This window comes from Tenrec ecaudatus, chromosome X (assembly GCF_050624435.1).
Source record: "Tenrec ecaudatus isolate mTenEca1 chromosome X, mTenEca1.hap1, whole genome shotgun sequence".
NCBI classification, from domain to species: Eukaryota; Metazoa; Chordata; class Mammalia; order Afrosoricida; family Tenrecidae; genus Tenrec; species Tenrec ecaudatus.
In genome coordinates this window covers 123,198,313-123,221,471 of record NC_134548.1, presented here as the reverse complement: position 1 = coordinate 123,221,471, position 23,159 = coordinate 123,198,313, and the positions used below count along the sequence as shown (strand labels likewise).

The window sequence follows — 23,159 nt, the reverse complement described above, 5'->3', positions numbered from 1 at the left end:
TCCTCCCCAACACCCTTCTGTAAGGGGATGTCCAGTTGCCTGCAGATGGGCTTTGGGTCTCCACTCCGCACTCCCCCTCATTAACATTGATATGATTTTTTGTTCCTTGATGCCTGATACCTGATCCTATTGACACCTCGTGATCACACAGGCTGCTGTGCTTTTTCCATGTGAGCTTTGTTGCTTCTCAGCTAAATGGCTGCTTGATTATCTTCAAGCCTTTAAGACCCTAGATACTGTATCTTTTGATAGCCGGGCACCATCAGCTTCCTTTGCCACATTTGCTTATGCACCCGCTTTGGCTTCAGCGATTGTGTCAGGAAGGTAAGCATCATAGAACGCCAGTTTAATAGAACAAAGTATTCTTGAGGGTGTACTTGAGTAGAGACCCAATATCCAACTGCTACCTTAGTACTAAACCTATAAATATATGCACATAGATCTATTTCCCCATCCTCATATATATATGCATATGCCTGTATTTAGACATCTATAAATGCCCTTTGCTTCCTAGATCTTTCCTCTATCTCCTTTAACCTTCCTCTTGTCCCCCTATCATGTTCAGCCTTCATTTGGGTTTCAGTAATTTCTCTGTCACATTGCCTTTGATCAAGCTCTACCAGGCCTCCTACACCCTCCATGCCATTGATTTTGGATCACTTGTTGTTCCCTTTTCCCTGGATTTGTTAACACCCACTTACACCTCCTTCCCCCACCTCCCCCTCTCCCATGTCCCCCAGAAATGTCAGTCCCTTTGTTTTCTCCTCCAGATTGTTTATCCCACATATCTTATCTAGATAGACCTGAAGAGATAATAATATGCACAAAAACCAAGACAAAGCAACAAAAGAAAATAAAACTACAAAAACCAATGACAAACAAAGAAAGCCTGTAAATAATTCAAGGTTTGTTTTTTGACCTTTAGGAGTGTTTTCTAGTGCCGTGCCCACCCCTCAAAGTCTATTTTTGGTATTCCCTGGGGACTTCATTGCTCAGTGACTTGTTCAAGATATTATAGCTAATAAATGACAACAGCTGAACAGATATCTGAGTCAATTCCTTCCTACCACACTGCTCCCATCTCATAAAATCCCCATTAAAATAATCAATTGAAATTATGTCTTTTTTCATCTTTCTTACCTATGGAAATTGTCATCAATTTTCCAAAAAATATTTTCATAATTGAAAAAATTCCCTGGGTGTTTTTGAACAGGAAAAAAACACATTGTGACCTAAAGTCAATTTTACTTATTGGTCATTTCTTTTTAAAATGTGAGGTAGGTAGTTTATTGTCCCAACCTGGCTGATAAACACATATGGGGCTAATTGAAGGGCGGAGAGAGCCTCACCTTTCTTGTTCTTGGCGTCTCTTGCTTTCTCATGGTCGGACCAGGGTGCAGCTGCCTTAGCCAGTTCCCTGTTTAGCTGGCAAGGCTCACTTCCTACAAGACATCCCTGAGGAGAAGCCGCATGGACTTACCCCGATGCAGCCCTGGGTGCTGGAGTAGCCACGTAGACCCCTGCCAGCGCTGAGATGCTTACACACTCACTGATTTGGCTTTCTTCCTGCAGTTGGCATCATTGTGTGTATTCTGTGAGATGGAGGAGGACTTTGTAAATTGGTGTCGAACATATGGGCGAATATTGGACTTATGGGTTTGGACAGCACTGGGTTGGGATGTTTTGTTGATATACACTTACCCTTTATATAAAATTCTGTCATACATATGGTTTTCTGTGGATTTGTTTCTCTAATGTACCTAGACTAACACAAAAAGCTCTATTTATTGATTTATTTATTGGTGGCATGATATACATAACAAAACATGTATTCATAAATTTGACATTACTTTGGCTCCATATTTCACATTCTGTCACCATTTTATTTCTACAAAAGTGATTTCATTACCTTTATGTGTGCTCTCTGCCCTTTAAAAAGGGTGTCCTAATGGTGCTGTGGCATTCCTAACCAAAAGGTCAATGGTTCAAACCCATTAGTCTGGTCATGTAAACACTACCCTTTTGATGATGCCAATTTTGCATCACCATAGATAACTCACTATTTCCCAGTGAGTGATTCACCTTCTCCCTCCGACAACTACTGGAAATGACTAGGAACCATGGGTCTCTATTTAATTGCCTATTCTTGTCATTTAATATGAACAATATTGTACATTATTCATGTCGTGATTGTCTTATTTTGCTAGACATACAGTCTTTCAGGTTGATCCATATTGAAACATGTATCACAACTTCATTTTTCTTTAATGCTGGGTATTGAGTTCCATTGTATATACGTACCACGGTTTTTTATTTTTTGGTTTGTTTGTTTGTTTCATCCACTCATCTGTTGGTAGACACAGAGGATGTTTTTAATTTTGTCATATTGTAAATAATGATGCAGAAAACATTGGTGTACATTTGTGTCTTCGTGTCATTGCTTTTAGGTCCCTATACTCTATACCTGGAAATAGAATAGTTAGGTCATTATGAATGGCCATGAAAGAGCTACACTAAGATGGAAACTGAATCTATAATTTGAATTTCAATGGAGTATTCTCCCAACATACCCAGAGATCGGTGGAAAGTGAGAAAATTGACTGCATATATCCTCTCTGCCTAGTTAATGTAGTCTTAATCTGAGACAAGAGTGACTATGGGAAATCCTTTGTAGTTGTTGGCAGTTCAAGGTGGAATATCTGTGCCTGAGTCACCTTTCTCCTTAAGAGCTCCTGCTGAGGACGCTCTCAGAAGGAACAGTAGTGTAATGGCTTGCTGAATATAATTTATTAATAAAAGCTTGATTTCAGGACAGGGTTGGTGACCACTCTTTCCTCTTGTTATAGCTTTCATTTGTGGGATTCTTAAAAAGGAAAAAAGATGAGAAAATGCAGCTTAGACTTCTTCCTCCTCTCTGAATCTAAGAAATTCAAGTCTACAGAAAAAATTTGGTCAATCATTCAAACCACGAGCCACTGCATGGGAGAAAGATAGAGCTTTCTACTCCGGTAAAAATGTGTAGTCTAGGAAACCTACAGGGCAGTTTACTCTGCCCTATGTGGTTGCTGGATTCCATGAGTATTTGAATCATCCAAACCAAATCAAGGCTACTGCCATGGACTCTGTTTGACTCAACATGATGCCCAAGATGGAGAATTACTCACAGTTTTTGTTTGTTTGATGAAAGCAAAATGCCACATCTTTCTCCCACAGAGTCACTGGTAGATTCAAACTGCTGCTGACCTTTCCATTAGCAGCCGAGCATATAACTATTGTGCCACCAGGCTTGCCCTAATCATCCATCAGTCCCATGGCTGGGAGTTCTTTCTGGTGAGCACTGGATTTCTAACTGCAAGATTGATGATTCAAACCCACCAGCTGTTCCTTAGGAGAAAGATGAAGCTAACATTGACAAGGGACATAATTTGAGCCCCTGAAAGATACCTAAACTTCTGTTTTGACTTGATGAAAATAGAATAAAACAAAATTATTTGAGGAAGGGTGAGAGGGAGGAAACACCACTTCCAGAAGTGTTTATGCCTAGATGGAGGCTATCTTGAGGAAGAAGAGTTTCACATTTGGATAGTTTTTTTTTTAATACGGGTCTCTAGTGTTATAGCAATACTCTTCAGCTTACCCTTGTACACATCACTTTCCACTGTGGTGACCCTGCTCACGCATGAGATGTGATTCAATGGTTAATCTAAGACCAATCAGATGTGCAATTTCCATGCAGAACGTTCTAAGGAAGGGGTAAAGTGCCTAGAATTGTGAGTCAAAGGATTTAGACTCTACTATCGAGCCGGGCTGATGCTTCAGGAGAGGGTTAGAAATGCCCCTCTTCCCAATCATTCAAGAGGACCTAGTTATTGTTCCCTGTATGTATCTGGAAGAGAGGTTGATTTCAAAGCAGGCTCCCTCTCTGAGGTCGCCATGGTGATGAGAGAGTTAAGAGCAAGTGACATCAGAGAGAAAGGCAATACCATTCAGAGATCTGACACCCCAAGAGGAAGTAACAAGATTTACTTGTCAGCAGAACCAAGCTTGCCAGGTCTTCCGTGTTCCATAAGGGTTAGGAAAGGAGTCACTCAGCTCAAGGACTTGTTTTTGCAATGCTGGTGCTGTTTAACAGTGTTTGAGAGTGAGAGAGAAGCCTCTGGAGATGACCGAACTCTGCGATGTCTATTTCCAGAATCATGTCAAGTGATGCTGCAAACTTTGATTCATTATCATTCTGTTCCCCTCAGCGCCTGCAACAGGTGCTATGTTCAGGGCTAGTGTCATTAACACACATCAACACCTCCCCGGCTTTGTACTGATTAGGTCAGGCTTGCTAAATTGAGCTGGCTATGAGTACAAGGCAGAAGCTAATCCCACCGTAGTGCATGCAGCTTCTCCTGGGGGTGATAATGGGCAAGCCTTCTCAAGCCTGTCATATAACATTTAATTGTATTTTAGCATGTCTTGGAGACGTAGCTGTCCTAGGCCACCAGTCCTGAAAAAAATGCTGCCATTTCTTTTAGGCAAATAAACATAGTTTGATTTTTTTCCCATTGGAGGTATCTCCTTGACCTCATCTTTTAGGGGACTAGTTGTTGGAGTACAATGATGTAACCTTCAAACAGTCAGCTGTGTCATGGACTGTGAAGGCTTTGTATTTAGCCAGAGCTCTAGGCCCTTGATGATTGCAAGGGTTGGTGGAAACAATAGTGAACTCCAAGTTCAAATTCTGTGGTTTCATCATGATTCCTACACTGCATTGCTGCACAGCCTTGAATAAATCACTTCCCTTCTCATCTGCATATTTAGTGATAAACGGAAGAAAAGAGACTCCAAATATAATTTGTAGAGATACATTTATTAAGTCTTAAACAGGACAAAGGCAATTCATTGAGATGAGGGAGACTTACACACAAGGCCATAATGGGGCGCGAGGATTTACAAAAACATAACCACTTAAATAGGACATGGAATATACAAGGGAAACTTACAAAAGCATGATGGGCTGCAGATCAATACATTACAGTTACAGGCAGGACCATTATTGGGATACACTCACTTGATATAAAAGCTTACAAGATTGTTTCAGGGCCTTCCAACGAAGGCAGTCAGGATAGGCCTCATGATAATGTGTACCCTAGTAGCCAAAATTTCATCAAGGGCACACCCAGGCAAATACTCCAGAACTAGACAACCCCCTCTCTCCATGGACTGGATAGAAAGAGGGAGTAATCTATTGAAACCATGTAGGGATCCTACAAATAGGTTTGGGGTTCCCACCGTCTTTCACGGCCTTCTGCAAACCAGGTGTTCAGAATTTAAGCTCTAAATACCATTCCCTCCTCTGGATTTAGATTTTATTATTTCTAATAATTGGCTCTCACAGGTTGGTATGCTTCTTCCATGTGGACTTTGTTGATTCTCAGCTAGATGGACACTTGTTTATCTTCAAACTTTTAAGACCCCAGACACTATTTCTTTTGATAGCTGGGCACCATCAACTTTCTTCACCACATTTGCTATGCACCCATTTTGTCTTCAGCGATCTGGTTGGGCAGGTGAGCATCATGGAATGCCAGGTTATTAGAACAAAGTGTTCTTGCATTGAGGGAGTACTTGAGTAGAGGTTCAATGTCTATCTGCTACCTTAATACTTAACATATAAATATACGGTAAATATATCTATTTCCCCACCATTATATATAAATATATTTACACATGTACATGCCTGTATTTAAACTTCTATTAATGCCCTTTGCCTCCTAGTTTTTTCCTCTATTTCCTTTGACTTTCCTCTTGTCCCACTATCATGTTTGGCCTTCATTTGTGTTTCAGTAATTCTTCTCCTCTTGGTTACATTGCCCTTGATCAAGCCCTACCAGGCATCCTACACCCTCCTCCCCATTGATTTTAGATCACTTGCTGTTCCCTTGCCCCTGGGATTCATTTCAACAATCTGTGATATTCAGATCACACAATCTTGCTTGCTAAAGGTTAGGATTTGAGGCACTTGCTGATGAAGATCAAGGATTGCAGCCTTCAGTAGGGATTATGAGCAAAATCCTGATCTGAACCAATAGGCAACATAAATAAATGGAGAAAGATTGAAGTTGTCAATGATTGGATTCATAATCAATGCTCATGGAAGCAGCAGTCAAAAGACCAAAACCGAGTTGCATTGGGTAAATCTGCTGCACAAGACCTCTTTAGAGTATTGAAAAGCAAGGATGCTATTCTAAGGACTAAGTTGGGCCTGACCCCAGCCATGGTATTTTCCATTGATTCACATACATGTGAATGTTGGACATTGAATAAGGAAGACTGAAGAACTGGTGCATTTGAATTGTGGTGCTGGAGAAGAATATTGAAAATACCATGAACTGCTAAAAAAATAAACAAATCTGTCTTGGAAGAAGTACTCCTCAGATACAAAGATGGAAAGGCTTTGCCTTCCATATTTTAACCATCTTTTTAAGAGAGACCAGTTCCCAGAGAAGGAAATCATGCTTGGTAAAGTAGGAGGAGGGGGCAGTGAAAAAGAGGAAGCCCCTAAAGGAGGCAGATTGACACAGTGGCTACAACAATGGGGTAAGGAATAGGAACAATTGTGAAGCTGACATAGGACTGGGCTGTGTTTCATCCTGTTGTGCATAGGGTCCCAGAACTGACTCAATGGCACCTAACAATAACAACAACGTATGATTTTTTTTTTAACCTGGAAAGTTTCACTTACAATGTTACTTAAGAGAACAATGAAACTGAAGCCCAAAGCAATAATTTTGATAACACTCATTCAGTAAAGCCAAACTATTAGTTTGCTGAACCAAGACATATAATAAAATGCAAAGAAAACGACAATAGATATGATAGACCTAAGTTGCCAATTATCAGGCAACTTCAAAAGCAAGAGAGATTTGAACAAAGTTCAATGACTTCAAAGTCCATAAGACCTTGGGATCATGGTGCTCTGCTTTGGCCCATTAAGGGTATTTCAGTATTAAGGTTAAAGGGTTGTTTCAAATTCCTTTCATCTGCAATGAGTGTGTTTAAGGTTAAACAAAGTAAAATTCTTTTCATTCTAATGAGCTTCCTGTTGAGTCATCTGATGTGACTTATAAAAAATGTTGCAGAGATAAAACCTAAAATCTACGTAGCCTAAAGCATAAGGCCTGAATCACTAAAGGCAGAACAGAAATTCATTGGAAAATAGATAATTAGCAATATAATACATGGTGAGATCTCCCATTAGGAGTCTTCATAAAATAATGTTAAGGGTTTTTTCCCCCTCCCAAACAAACTGTTCTAACTTCACTTACCAAAGAGATGTTAAGTCACCTTCTCAAAACAAGATGAAGGCATCCCTAATTATTCTTCCTCTTCTGATCATAAGTTTCCATGAAAATTCACTGACCACGATTGTAAGAGGGTCTTAACAGTTTCAGAAATTTTTCTTCTTTCTTGTGTTCATTGTTATATTAGCTCCCAATTTCCCCCAACCTCTCCTACGGTGGCATTTTTAATTCAGTTACTGTCTCTGTAGATTTACCTATCCTGCATTTCAAACAGGAGCTCTGGTGTTGTAGTAGTTAAACATTGGGCTATTAACTACAAGCTAAGCAGTTCAAAACCACCAAGCCAGCTCTGAGAGAGACAGGTGAGGCTTTCTTCACCCATAAAGAGTTGCAGTCTCAAGAACTCACAGAGACAGGTCTACCCTGCCCTATATGGTCCACAGGGAGTCAGAATTGACTCAATAGCAGTGAGTTTGGTGGTGGCCTTCCTTTTTGTTTTGGGTTCTTTTTTTTTACATCTTATACAGAAAATATTTTTTTAAGTGACAAAACAAAATAGAAAAAAAATCAACCAAAAAGAAAGCAGAGCTGAGACTTCTGGTAAGATGACACTGAGTTAGCCCCCCTTCTCCTCAACCCTCTTTCAGCTCTCCAAACAAGACCTTAACTCTTCCGAGATCTCTGCAGACTGCCAGTCCAATTAGCAAGAAATGTACACTATCTTGTACATTTTTGTACAAGACCTTGAGTTACTGGCCGCAGCTGTGCTGTCCCCCACAACCCGTTACCTGATAAGCCTGTAATTGCTAGTTGGAGCTCCAGAGCAGAGCTCTTGCCTTCTCTTGGCTGTGGATACCCGAGCTGAGTCAGTTTCTGAGGAAGTCCTCAGCTGATGCCAGCAGGATGGTCAAACTGCCTACCCTCGCATCCCCTCCCAACCTCAAACATCAGAAATACAGCTAGTGTGACCCCCAACAACAAAAGAATTATGTACAAATTGTTTATAATTTCTCTGTACTAACCCTCAAAAAAACACAATAAAATACCAGTTACTAAAGGAAAAAATATAAAGAAAGCAGAAAATGGAGACAAATTTCAAATTGGTCAAAAGGGAAATCAAATGATAAGGTGTTACATTGCAACCTAACCACACCTGCCATAATTGACTTTACACTGCCCTATGTCTGTTAACAAGACTGGTCACAGTGCTAGACTGTGGTGAGAGGGAATGCGCCAGAGCCTTACTGTGGGGACCTGCAAATGGATTTTGGACTTCTACCATTATCCATAGCTTTCTGTAAACCAGGTGTCAGCATTTAAGTTCTGATACTATTCCCTCCTCTGGATCTGTGCGGACTTAGTTGATGCCTCGCTTAGATAGCTGCTTGGTTGAAGACAAGCCCTTAAGACCCTATTGTTTCTGATAGCTGATTTCTTCAGCACACAGTTCTGTAACACCCACATCTTCAGTGATATTTTCATGACAGTGAGTTTTGAGTAGTCGTGCCATAAGAATGAATCATTCTTAAATTAGGGCTATGATTAAGTGTGAGCACCAAATCCATTCCTATATCTATGGTTTATATCTGGCTCTGGCTCACTTTAGAGACATCAGTGTCATTTTATGGTAGAGAACATTATAAAACATCCCTATGGGCATAAGATAATTCTATTGCTAGTAACATTAATTTGGTCAATGGTATAGAATCTAAAACTCTGTTAAGAAAAGGAAAATTTACAAGTATAGGCCAGCTTTTCAGACTGCAGAACACAAATAGTTGACATGTACAGATCAAAAGTGAAAGTACTGGGCATTATTCACGTTCTGAAATTGATATTGGCGATGATTGCACATTCTTAATATGATTCGATTATTGAATTGTATGATATGTTAATTATTTGCCTACAAAATTATTTTTTAACAGAGAAAAAAGATACAAATGTAATATGGAAGTTAGGAAAAAATACTTGTAATATTACAATTGAATTAAAATCTCAAAAATAAATAAATAAATACATAGTCCCTGAAAAAAGTGTCTAATCAAATTAGGCAAAGTTATTATTAGAGGACCTACTAGGCTCCCTCTTGCTTTTTAAATAGGAAGCCTGGTAGCATAATGATTGTTTATTTTTCACTAGTAGTATACATTACTTACTCTCCATGTTCTAGCATCTACTGCAATGGTTACACAGAGCTCACTGAAAAAATTCGTGATTAAAGAGTTTATTAGGGAAATTCCCAAGATGTAATGCCAGTGAGAAATGCTTGAGGTGGGGGTTGAATTGTTTATCAGGATATTATATGCCCAAAGGGGTATACCACTCCGCTATAAGCCTCAATCCAAAGGCATTCAGCTCAAACGCTGTGGGTCAGTATACCCAGCTCCCTGAGTCAAGTGCCCAGAAGCACCTCACTTCCTGAGCCTCAGCCCAAAGGCACTCCACTCTCCTTCCATGAGTCAGAAAGTTCAACTTCCCCAATTAATGTCCAGAGACCCCCCCACTCCACAAGCCAGCCTCCTGCACAAAAGCTCTCAGCTTGATTTGCTCTGTGGGTTGAAAAGTCCATCACTCTGTTCCATGCCCTGGCTCTGGGTTCTGCTGCTGCTCCTTTGTCTTCTGGATCCAGGAGGCTCACTGTACAGGGATCTCAGGTCCAGAGGATATCCTCCACTTGCTGGTAGTGATCCCTCCTCCTGATTTTCCGAGGGATCATTTTATGCACAACAGGATGGCATTCCAGGTGATCCTCTTTGTGATGGCTCACAGGTGAATCCTTTAGGTTCCCCCACCTTCTTAACAGATCCACACAAGGCAAAGCCATTTTGCGGGCATTAGAGAGTTGGCTAGAAGAGCTGCATTAAAGAACGCATTGCCCTGGCGGTGGTTAGACGTTGGGCTGCGAACTACAGAATCAGAAGTTCAAACCCACAAGAGATCAACAGTCTCATAAAGAGATCAAACGGGCATGTCATAACCTTGTTCTGGAAACCAAAGAAAATAATGAATGGCCTGTCCTAAGTCCAAACACCTATTCTGATTTTCCTTGTGGGGCATTTGTTTCTTTAAACAGACTGAATTCTTCAGTAGAGTACAATTTCCAGAGTGAAATGGTCTACTCGTTTTTTTCTGGGTCATCTTTAATTCAACATGACTTTGAGGCACCAGATTTATTTTGTTTTGTTTCTTTTTGAGAATCAAGGTTTAAAAGGAACATTCGGAAACAAGGGTCTTCGTGGGTTACTCTAACTTCCATGGTAGCCAGAAGTAGAACAGAAACACTAGCGATAATATTAGACCAATTGCCTGACCATAACCTGCCAGACCAGTGCTGAAGGTCTCTGTTCTAAGAACAAGCACCATAAGCACCAGTAGCAGCTACATTCTGTAAAATTTTAGGTTGTATATGACAATGAAATGTTCATCTTTTAAGACACAAAGTTGTTCCATTTGGAGACTTAGCAGAAAATCTTACGGCCATTAAACTTTGTAAACAACAGGCTAAACATCAATTGGATTCTCTGGTCATGGTTTTATAAATTTTTTGGTTACTAACAGAAAGGAACCGTGGTAGAATAGTGGTTTTGTGTTAGGCTATGATCCACAAGGTCAGCAGTTCAAATCCACCAGCCAGTCCATACGCCCAAGACAGCGCTTTCTACTCCCATAAAGAGTTACAGCCTCAAAAACTCACAAAGACAGGTCTACCTTGTCCTGTAGGGTCACTATGAGTCGGTATCGACTCAATGGCAGTGAGTTTGAATGTTGGTTTACTAATGAAAGTATTCAACCTGAAAGTGCTCATATCTTCTAAACCCATCAGTTAAACAATTTAGGTGAAAGGTAAGTTTCTATGTCCAGAGAACAGACACTTAGAACACTCACAATAAAGATTTTCACATAAAGATCCACAGAGACAGTTTATCTATTTCAGCGGTTCTCAATCTGTGGGTAGCAACCCATTTGGGGGTTGAACGATCCTTGCACCGGGGTCGCCCGATTCATAACAGTAGCAAAATTACAATTATGAAGTAGTAACAAAAATAATTTTATGATTCTGCAACATAAGGAACTGTATGAAAGGGTCACGGCATGAGGAAGGCTTAGAACCACTGATCTATTTAGTGTCTAATAAATTCCCACTGCAGATTTTTGAATCCATTATAATTCATAAACCGTATCACCTCCCAGAGTTCTGGAAATCTCAGTTTAACCAGTTGAACTCCAGGTTCAAGATATCAGCCCCTTTCTGTTGGAAATTTTGGATAAGGCAGTTTAGCACATTCACAACGCAAAAGTTTATTTGTAAATGAAAAAACAATATGGCTGTGATAGACATAATAATATTTTGAAATAAAAGCCCTGATGAGAATTACATAGCCCAGGTAAAGATAAACAAAGTCTTATTGTCTGATGGAATGGTAGACGCCCCCCCAAGAAAGTCCAAAACACAATGATTAACTTTAATTTTCTAAAGTTTCAGATATAATGCCAAACTTTTTAGTTACTATATATCTGCATTGCATTCGCCATCTTGATTCAAAATAAACAGGTAAACAATGAAAATAACTAAAAGTATAACTAATTCAGGAAAAACCTTCTTAATAAACTCCCATTTTATTATTTTATAAATACTTAACAATGACTTTTATGAGATAGTCATTATATGAACAATTCTTCACTTCCCAACCCCTCTCCCCTCCCCGCCCTGAATATTTCTAGAAGGAATGCAGATGTCACACTGGTTAAGCAGTTCTTGCTACCAAATACACTTTTGAAGAAAAAAAATCTGTCCCAGTGGCTCTGGTTCCAGGAGAGAAAGACCAGTCAATCTTATATCCTATAAAATAAATCAACGCCAAACCAAACTCACTAAGTGACGTTGATGCCGACTCAGAGCGACCCTACAGGACAGAGTAGAACTGTCCCTGGGAGTCTCTGAGACCTGCCAGGGCTCACTAGCAATGTAGGTTCTAATCTTTAAACCCAGCCGATCTGAAAAATCAACAACAGGCAAGGCATCTGCATTACTGGAAAAACTCGTTTTACAATTTCTTTCATTCCTTGAATGGAACACATTCTATGATATTTAACTTAGGTTATACTTATGAAGATTTTGACTCCAAGGTTTATAAACACACCAAAATATGTCAAAATGGATCACTTCATTTATTCTTCCTAAGATAAAAAGAATTGAATTCATAGGCATGCATGTATTATGAAACCAATGTACAGATCCATGAAAGAAAAAATATACATATTATAATTTCATCAGTACTATCATCTAGTGTATTGGGTGATGTATTGGGCTACTAACCAGAGGCCAGCAGTTTGAAACCTCCAGCCACTCAATGGGAGAAAGATGAGGCTTTCTACTGCTGTAAAGAGTTCTTGTCTCAGAAACCTACAGGGCCGCTTCGACCCTTTCCTATAGAGTCACTATGAGTGGAAAATGACTTGATGGCCGTGACTTGAAGAGATTCAAAAAATGGATTTCAGGCTTTCACGTTAAACTTCAACCTTCCACAAGCCTGGTGCTCAGAATTTAACCTCTAGGACATGTCCCATCCAGTTTCTGAGACTGTCAATCTTCACGGGAACAGATAGCCTCATCTTTCAGGTCAATTAACATCCACAGGGAATTGAAGGATCAAATGTGCCGTCCAAGACTCTTGAGAGCATCTGTGGGGAAAAGTTAAGTATCTTAACCCACAATCCTTAGAGGAATGTTGAAAGTACCTTCCTTGGAGCAAGACATTGAGGTGGGGCACATGAGGGATCTCATCAAGCTAGAAAGGAAAATCAAGGGAAGTTAAAAAAAAACATAAACCCACTGAAATGAAAACATGATTTCAAAATAGAACAATACTTAGAAGAAAAAAAATATTTGCATATATAATGACAGCTATAATGGACCCTAAGGAGCCCTGGTGGTTTAGTGGACTATGTATTGGGCTGCTAACCCCAAACCACCAGCAGCTGTGCGGGCGAAAGGCAAGGCTTTCTACTCCTGTACAGAGTTACAGTAGCAGAAACCCACAGGGGCGAATTTACTCCGCTCTATAGGGTTGCACCATCTCATTTAATCCATGCAATGACCGTTTGAAACTGGTGTTGTTACTATTATTCCTACTGTATAGATGAAGGAGTCCTGGGGAGATAGCGGATTAAGCATTGAGCTGCTAAACAGAAGGTTCATGGTTCAAATCCTCCCGCCACATTTCAGGAACCTGTCATCTCCTATGAAGATCTAGAGCAGTGGTTCTCAACCTGTGGGGTCGCGACCCCTTTGGGGTTCAAACGACCCTTTTCCAGGGGTCGCCTGATTACTAACAGTAGCAAAATGACTGATGAAGTAGCAACGAAAAAAATGTTATGGTTGGGGGGGCGGGGTCACCACAACATGAAAGGGTTGCGGCATGAGGAAGATTGAGAACCACTGCTCTATATTCTCAGAAACCCGACATAGGATCGCTAAGAATCAAAACTGACTGAGTGGTAGTGGTCTGAGAGATGAAGAAACTGAGCCTTAGAAACTTAGTGACATCTCTGAGTGTGCTTGTCTCTGTTGTAGGCCCACGCTTAGTTCAGAGTTTTACCACCAGAGGGCGCCTCAACTCCTGTTGTGAAGGGCACAGTTACCATTACAATTTTTTAGGATGCTTGGTGGTGGTGCGAGGAGCCCTGGAGAAGCGGTTACCCCTTGGGCTGCGAACTGCAAAGTCAGAAGCTTGAACTAGGCGCTCCATGCAAGAAAGAGGCTTTGAACTACTGACTTTGTGGTTAACACCGCAACTTGTAACCGACTATGCAACCAAGGCTCCTCATTTCTCATTGGACAACATGGACTTAAGCTAATTCGAAAATAAATGCATATTTATTTTAAAATACAGTAATCAATGTAGTGGTAGACTACCCAGTGGACACAGAGAAGACAAAAGCAGAGTGGCTTCAGGATGCTGACGTCATGGCTGCTTAGGAGCATTTAAAAGCTCTGTTGTTCCGCAGCCAAGGGGCACATGGAACATGATCTTTGTGGCCCATGTTCTGCCAATGGATCCTGGTGCCTCGGATTCCATGGGCTTGGGCCATGTTCTTGGTAACTTTCAAATAAATTTTCATAATGTTGCCCTCCATATGTTCCACCACATTTGTGGATATTAGTGCAATACAGATATAGACATATGTACAAATGTCCTCTGCCAGACCTATATATGTTTTACAGAGACAGTCCCAGTCTGCCTCCCACCCAGCCAGCCAGTGTCTCCATTCATGCATCTCCTCTTAAATCAGATCACTGTTCTTGCAAGATTGTGTGTATAAAAGTTATTTACCTCTGTTGCCTTTAACGCCTGTCCTTCCCACTTCTTGTCCTGACCCCTTCATTTGTGCCGAGCTCCCTCTCATTGTATGTAGCGTGCCTTTGCTGGCACTCCAATTAGCAGTGAACTATCCTCTGGCAAGTTGCTGAAGCGCTCTTCCTCACCCACCCACGGCAACCATCAAAGAATGTCTGTTTTTAATGTGAAAACCTTTGATTAGCTGTTTATACAAGTGGTCTCATATATTTGTCCTTTTGTGATCGACCCCTTACTTAGCATAGTGTCCTTCAGGTGCATCCATATTGTGAGATGCTTTGCAGATTTATTGTTCTGCTTTTAATATTACAGAGTATTCCGTGATGTGTAGGCACCAGTTAGTTTCCCATTGGTGGGCATGTCAGTTATTTGCATCTTGTCGGTGTTGTGTATGACGCTGTGACAGACGTACTCAAAACCCAGCCGGCTGCTATTGAGCCTGACTGAGGCTGTAAATCTTCATCAGAGTAGGCAACTTCATGTTTCTCCTGGGGACGGACTGGTGGGTTTGAACCAGAGTGCCCATCTATTTATGTTGTGGCTTTTATTTGTCAAAGATATATACCAAGTGGCATAGTCAATTCGTGTTGGGCTGCGATCCAGAAGGTGAACAATTCGAAACCACCAGCCACTCCATGGAAGAAAGACAGGGCTTTCTAGTCCTGTAAACAGTTACAATCTCAGGAATTCACAGGGGCAGTTCTACCCTGTCCTAGAGGGTCTCTCTGAGTCCAAATGAACTCCGTGGCAGTATGTTTGGTTTGGTTTTTTAAAATTTAAATACCAAGTAGAAGGATTGTTCCGCAGCCCCCTGTAAATAACATTTGGTCCTAGGCCACAGGTTTCCCCAATGTATAGGTACCAAACCCCAAACCAAAAAAGCACAAACACTGCCACTGAGTTGATTCTGACTCATAGCAACCCTATAGGACAGGGAAGAACTGCCCCTGTGGGTTTCTGAGATTGCAATCTTTGACAGGAGATTGTTTTTCTCCTGAGAAGCAGCTAGTGGTTTTGAGCTACTGACCTTGTGGTTAGCAACCCAATATGTAACCCACCCTGCTACCAGGGGTCCCTAAGGTTTAGGCACAGAAAGGCTTTTATATAACAGTTTGCAGACTTGCCCTACCCGTAGGACACAGGAGGTCAGAGAGAGCTTCCTGCACGACTGGACTTTTAAGACATCCCCTGAGGGCTGGGGCTGGCGTGAGTAGGAGAGTAGAACAAGCCTATTAGTTACAAGCTAGGACTCTGCAGTTACCCTGTTTGGGTTCTCCCCAGCTTCCTCACTTACTGTCTGTCTGTGTGACCCGTGACAGTCTAACAAACCATCATTTTCTCTTGCTGAGCCTCAGTTTCCTATCTCTAAACATGAAGGTCCCGCCCACTACCCTGCTGGCGTTCACCAGGTGCTATCAGATGAAAGCAGGTGCCTTGCTTGTCACAGTACTTGTTACATCATAGACGACCTCAGCAATTCCCCCCATTGGGACCAGACTTTCCAGCCACAGAAAACCAATTCACTCAGATGTGGCCCCTCCCAGTGGAAGGGAGCCATAGTCTCTCACTGGATTCACCTCCGGAAGTTTCCTGCCTGTAGCCCTGGTCTGTGAGAGGCTGCCAATGTCAGGTAGATGCCCCCCAAAGGCCCACCCTGAACACTTTTGATCGCACTTCTGGCCAGATGTTCCTGCGAACCTCGGACTCACATCCCTGCAGCTGGAATAGAGCCCCTTTCTCGCCCATACTCCCTCATCTTTACGCCAGCATCAAGTTCTGCTGATTGCTGGGCTCATTCACTATCAAAATCTCTCCATCCGTGGCTCAGTCACCAACTGTGTGGCATTCAACAGCTGCCTGAACCTCTCTGAACCTCAGTTTTCTCATATATAATAATAGTACTTATGTTTTAAAGTTAAGAATTTAGTGTAAGGATTAAATGGATTAATATATATAAAGGCAAACTTGTGAGCAATGTCATTTGGGGCAAGTTTTTTTGTTTTGTTTTGTTTTGAATCATGCCAAGCCTCAGTTTCCCTAACTGCACTTATCCCACAGAGTTGTGCTACAAGAGTTAAACCATCTCTGGGCTCCTGAACTACCCAAATCTCATCGGATCCGAGACGCCAAGCAAGGTCATTGGTGTCTGGCTCCTACTTGGATGGGAGGAGCTAACCCGTGCACGGTTCCTGGGCAAGCAGAACTGAGCACACTGCCACGGAATCCATTCAAACTCAGAGACCCTCGAAAGCAACACACACAAAAGCTCATTGTACTTGAATTGATGCTGACTCACAGCACCCCTGACAGACAGGGTAGAACTGCTCCTGTGGGTTTCCGAGACTGTGTCCCGGGGCACGGGGTCTCATCTTTCTCCCACGGACAGGCTGGGTAGCAGTTCAACGAGGAACGACTGCGCCACCAGGGGCCCTCTGGGTGGGGCACACAAGACCCCAAACCCAGCCTCACTGTCATCGAGTCCCTTCGGACGCGTAGCAACCACACAAGACGGAGTAGAACCGCTCTTGGGAGTTTCCGCGGCTGGAAAGCTTAGAGCAGAAAGCCCCTTCTCCGGTGGCGGAGCTTGTGGGTTCGAAATGGTAACCTTGCGGGTAGAAGCCCAACACATCACCCACTTAGTCCATCAGGGCTCCTTTGACACACAACAAGGAACTGCAAAGGAGGCCAGGGAGGGCCGAGGGAGCAAAGAAACAGCTTTAATACAGGAGGGGCGTGGGTCTATGGGTAGAACCCGTATGTGGCAGAGATAGGTTTTGAACCCTGGTACATCTGGCTCACAAGCCCATGCTTTCAATGCTTATTTTATTAATGCCTGAAACAAGGTAGGATTGCTACTCCTGCTTCTTTCTCAAATGCAACCTCACCCTCCATCGATATGCTCCCTCCTTGTTACTACAGGGTGTGTGTGTGTGTGCGTGCGTGTGTGTGTGCGTGCGTGCGTGTGTGTGTGTGTGTGTCGGGGGTGGTGGGGGACAACAGTGCTGGGCCTGGAAAAAAATTGAACCCTCGAATGAGTCAGCCCGGGTGGAGCCCGAGCGAGGACTTTGAGTTTTGCTGAGATTGGCTCTGGGTTTGTGCACTAGGCTTGAAACTGCTACATGGGCTGGAGAAATTCATAACAAAATAAGTCTTCCTGAGTCCTGATTGGTCCCAACAGTGAATTCCAGTCACTTAGCAACCATGTTTGAGAAGGAAGACTGGAAGCCATTTCAGGGCAGGAGCCTGGAAGGAAAGGAAAACGAAATGTCGCCCCTGTCAGCAGCAGTACGTGTGAGAGTCAGGGTCGTGCCAGAAAAGTTGATCCTGACTTCAGAGTTTTAGCATCTTTAGACCTCTGGGACCTTAAGATGTGTAATTCAGTATCATTTAACTCCTGGGAGGACTCAAAGCAGTTTTTGATCTAAGAAGTGCTAAAAGCTTAGGACCCCCAAACCAAGGGTTTTACGTGGAACACAGGCCTGTGTTACAAAGTTCAGCCCCCTCCGACCTCAAATAAATCTTCATTTAACCCTTGGGACAGTGGTTTTCCAAACTCTTTCCCTCAACCTAGGGCTCTCCAAAGGACCCTGACAGCAAGGGTGGGAGAGAGTTCGTTCACAGGAGCAAGGGTAACGCCGGATCCTCCTTGTATTTCGTGCTTCCCCAGGGAAATGGCATTTTAAAATTTGATTTACATATTGAGCTTCTGCATTCCATTTCATCCAAAAGAGTTTTCTTACTGAAGCAAACCTGCGCCTTCTGCCCCCTCCCCACCCACCCCAGTTTGTTTGTTTGTTTTCCCCACCACCAGTTTTTAACACCACCTCTGTCTTAGGGAAATGGACATGAAACCTATGAATAACGAAATCACAGATGGCCTCTATTTTGGTTTGTCTTTTCTCTGAATGGGGACAAACACTAGCAGAGATGCTTTGGCTGGTTAACCCCCAAACAATGCCAGGGAATCCAAGTCCCCAGGGGCAGCAGAGTAAATCAGTCATTCGTTGACTGTCACCTGTATGCCTATTTCTGCTATATAATCAATAGGGGCAGCTATGACCACAGCGACAATGACCATTTGTTGAGTGCTTTAACTCTGCGCGTTGTGCTAAATGCTTCACACGTTATTCCCTCGAGGCCTCCCAACCGTGAGACAGCATGATCATTCCCATTTTACAAACAAGCAAGCTGTGGCTCAGACAGGATTAGTTACTTGCTAGCAGATTATAACGCCCACTGTACTTATAGACAGAAACACAGACTCAGAAATCAAGCTCAAACCCAAACTTCCTGCCATCGAGTCGATGCTGACTCATAGTGACCTTAGAAGACAGTAGAACTGGTCCCGAGGATTTCTGAGACTGTAACTGTTTACGGAAGTAAAAAGCCACATCTTTCTCCCTCGGAGCAGCTGGTGGGTTCGAACTACGGAGCTTGTGGTTAGCAGCCCAACTCGTAACCCACTGAGCCACCCAGGGTCTTTCACAGACTGAAATAAAGGAATGAAAAATGGTCACAGGTCAATGGCCTGACAGCCTTAAAGAACAATCTTTTTTTAAATTTTAATTAATTAATTTATTTAAACAATCTTAAATTGTGACCAATAGATGATGCCAGTGGGTGAATTTGGTGCCCCCCTCAGGGCTGTGGCCCAGTTCCGACTCAGGACTGTAGCTGCCTGTCTCAGCTTGAGGAAATAGAGCAAATACGATGACCACCATTTTCCTTCTGAATAACGTGATGTTGCTCTGCTCCATTTGTAGCCGCGCTGAGACACAGGAAAGCCAGCAAGTAGGAGGGCTAGAGGTGGTTCTGGCAAGAACTGCTTTAAGAAGTCCTGGGAATATCTTGTCACTATCAGCTGCTCCTCAGGAGAAAGATGAGGCTTTCTACTCCTGTCAAGAGTTAGTCTTGGAAACTCACACGGTCCGTTCTACCCTGCCCGACAGGGTTGCTATGAGTCAACATCAACTCGATGGTAGTGAGTTTGGGGGTTGGTTGGTTGGTTGGTTGGTTGGTTGGTTGGTTGGTTGGTTGGTTTGGTGTGTGTATATACAGATGTGTTCTTCTTGGGAGAGAAATCATAGATTCTCAAGATGATTCATGATCGACCCTCCTGCCACCACCACCACCACCACCCCCCCCACACACACACTCACAAAGTACACCGTTGATGAGGTAATAGAGGAGAGTAAGCAGGGGTAGCGCCTTGTTTGTTATGGAGGATAAATTACAAAGGGACATGCTGGAGGCCAGAGAAGTAGTTGAAGAACCACTGGGACAGGGGTAGATATGAGGCCTGAGCCGGGATAGGGACACTAGACCTTGAGAAGGTGCAATTGATAGGACACAGTAGTGTCCCAAGGAGACCTGGTGTTATAGTGGTTATACCATGGGCTGTGTTCCACAAAGTCATCAGTTAGAAACCACCAGGCCCTTTGAGGGCAATTCCATAAACAGTTACTGTCTGGAGAACTTCCTGGGGGCAGCTCTACCCTATCCTAGAGGGTCATGATTAGTGGGCATCAACCGGATGGCAGTGAGTTTGGGCTGTTTCCATGTGCACACCCTCATCTCCAAGGCTCCCCTGAGGCTGCACCTCTCATTGGCTATCCCTTGTGGGCCCCTGTCAAACTAAGTCCTATCAACTTTACCTCCTCGGTACCTAGTAGCCCTATCACAGCTCAGCCCCCAATACCTCCCCCTGGCCCAACTCCCAGCTTTCAAGCTGCCCTTTGGGGACCTTTTGGCTCCCTTTCCATGCTGCCCTTGAAGTGCAGTCAAACCTGGTTTCACAAGTTGACAGAGAGGCCCTGGGCCCCATGCTGCCTGACCTCTGGCCCCTGCCCAACTCTGCGTCTCCATGGAGAAAACTGTCCACTGAACCCAGGGTACAACACTGAATTGGCCTTGAGCTGGTCTCTGACCCTCAGCCCATGGCTTCACAACATGGGCAGAGTTCAGTTAAGAAATCAGTTTGGAGAAAAGGCAAACATCATCTAGTTTATTTTTCTCCTGATTCATCTCATGCCAACATGCAGACCCCCTTGAGTAGCAAGGAAACACAAGGGGTCCCCGGAGCAGACTGATTCACCAGATGTCCCCTTCCCTTCTTGTAAGGGACCGTCCAAAAGCACCCCAATCTTTGCAAGGAGCTGGAGTTGGTGCCCTGGGGGCCAAGCCAGACATTGACTTTCTGTGTGGAGACAAGGTTATGTGCTGCCTGGAAAGCTTTTCTTCTTCTCCTCCTTTATTTTAAATCTCCTCGCCAATAAATCACCCTACCCTGATCTGTTTCCCCGGGGGGCTTGGAAACACAGGTCTTCCTTCCCTCCCCCTAAAGTTCCTAGGACCCTCCCATTGTCACAACAATAGTAACCCAAGCAATGAGATACCCAGAGCCCTGGACTCAGGACAGTTAGGGAAAGCCAGGGTGAGCTGAGCAGGCAGCTCAAGAACCCAAATTTTAGTACAGAAATTCCTAGCTCAATGACTCCCAGGGAGCTTTGCTAAAGGTGCTGAACCCCAGTTCAGTTTAAACAGGGTAGAGGCATGGAAGGGGGAGGATTTGTAGGCCTGCATGGTACCCCCCGACACTCTTCTGGGTCCTTTCCATCAGCCTTCTCCTTCTCTTCTTCTTCATCCTCCTCATCCTCCTCATCTTCACTGTCCGAGTCCTCATACAGGTTGATGGTTGCCTGGACAGGGAGGCTCTGCAGTAACAGCTCTCCGTCACTGTACAGGTAGTCAAAGGAGCGGGATTTGGGCCAGAAGAGTCTGTGGACAGAGAAGGAAAGAACCCCTGACTTAGATACGCCTCATCTGTGCCAAGGGGGCCAGAAGGGCCAAGAAGGATGCCCGCTCTGAACCCCTTCTTTTAGTTACAGGAAAGGGGTTAGAGGAAAAGGAAGACAGAACTCTAGAGCTTTGTCTCACAATGACAACAACAAAAAACCCCAAGTTCACTGCCATTGGGCCAATTCTGACTCCTAGTGACCCTAGAGGACAGACTACAACTGCCCCTCAGGCGGTCAAGCTTTCTGGGCACAGAAAACCTCATTCTTTCCCTGCAGAGCAGCCTGGAGGCTGGAATTGCTGACGTTGTAGCTGGCAGCACCCCATGTAACCCACTAAGCCACCAGGGCTCCTGGCGAGCTTTACAGCAATCCTATAAATTGTTACCAAATGCAGGCACCTACCAATTCTGATATGGACCCCTCAAAGCTCCCACCAATCCCAGAGGTCTTCTACCAAGAACTCTCTAGTGGTCTGTGGCCATGGCCTTTTTCTACTGAGCCTTTCTTCACTGATCTACCCAGAAGGCCTCATTCTTAGGGCTCATTAACAATATCACCTCTGGGGGAAGGCCTACTTCGCCAAGTCAAGTCATCTAGCTCCTCTGGGCTTCCCTTTCCTTGGCTATAAAACAATGGAGCAGAGTCGTGCCTCCCTCTTCCTGCTTCACAGGACTGTTCGGAAGATGAAAAGAACTAAGGAAGCCATGTCAAGTTCTGAGCCTGGTGCCAGCAGCTTACCTGACAGGGTGACAGAATTGGGATTCAGCCTTAGTGACCTCGGCAGCTGTGGCTCTACCAGCGGCCTGCCCAAAGCAAATTGAGTATGTTAGCTCAAAGTACACGGGCCGATAATTACCTCCACCCCAGCAGCGATCAGAAACCTGCAGGTAAGACGATCTCAAAGAAGTCTGGGCTCCAACCCCTCCCCAGCTCAACAGGCGGCAGTGGCAGGTGAACAGGGGAGGGAGGTGTCTGGGGTCTCTCTTGGTTCTAATTGAAAAAAAAAATGATAACAGAGTCCTGGGGATGATTCACTTCCTCTGCCCTCATCCAACCGATTTTAGGGGCTGTCCAGGCCACAGAGTTCTTCCAGAACAGCAGAGATTCAAGAGCAAGGAGACCAGGAGACCAGGGTTTTGACACTCGATCGACCCCAGACTAGCTGGGGGGCCTTGCCCAAATCCCTTCACTACAGTGTCTCAGTCTCTATTCATCTTCCAAATTGCCACAGAAAGCTCTGGTCTGCCCTTCTTGAAGAACTCTTTGTCGAAATCTAGTATGGTGAAGGCTGTGAAGAGGCTTTTCCCCATCTGAAGCCCTGGCCTAGAGATCAAGATTCATCTGAGAGTGTGTGGACGCAGACACTGGTGTGCAAAGCCGAGGATCAAACTCATGCATTCGATCAGTTTCCTCACCTGCCTTGGGGGATCGTTTGGGGAGGGCAGCCAAGGTCTCCAAAGAGTGGTTCTCCGAGGACAAACAGGAAAACCCAGTCAGTAGAAGGCGCGATGGACGGGAACAAAAGATGATAGTAGATTAACAGGCAACCTCTGATTCCATCCCCTCTGGGACACATTGAAATGTACTAACAGTTGAAAGCAAAACGAAAGGGCCTGGGAAATGTGACAGGGGGATCCCCTGTGGACACACACTGGGCATGTGACAAGCCTTGCCACCAAGTGGGTGCTGATAGATGGAACCAGGTTCAACAT

The 23,159-nt window shown here is 43.7% G+C and overlaps 1 protein-coding gene across 1 annotated transcript in view; it reads right to left on the bottom strand.

The window, feature by feature from the left end:
- RIPPLY1 (ripply transcriptional repressor 1) overlaps positions 1–23,159 on the bottom strand; it is a 31,864-nt gene that overhangs the window by 7,115 nt on the left and 1,590 nt on the right. Inside the window, exons 2-5 of the mRNA XM_075538444.1 lie at positions 22,846–22,914; positions 22,577–22,580; positions 22,186–22,250; positions 21,238–21,427 (exon numbers count right to left, since the gene is read on the bottom strand). Of these exons, the coding sequence (XP_075394559.1) occupies positions 21,238–21,427; positions 22,186–22,250; positions 22,577–22,580; positions 22,846–22,914 (328 nt within the window). The remainder of the gene's footprint in view (positions 1–21,237; positions 21,428–22,185; positions 22,251–22,576; positions 22,581–22,845; positions 22,915–23,159) is intronic.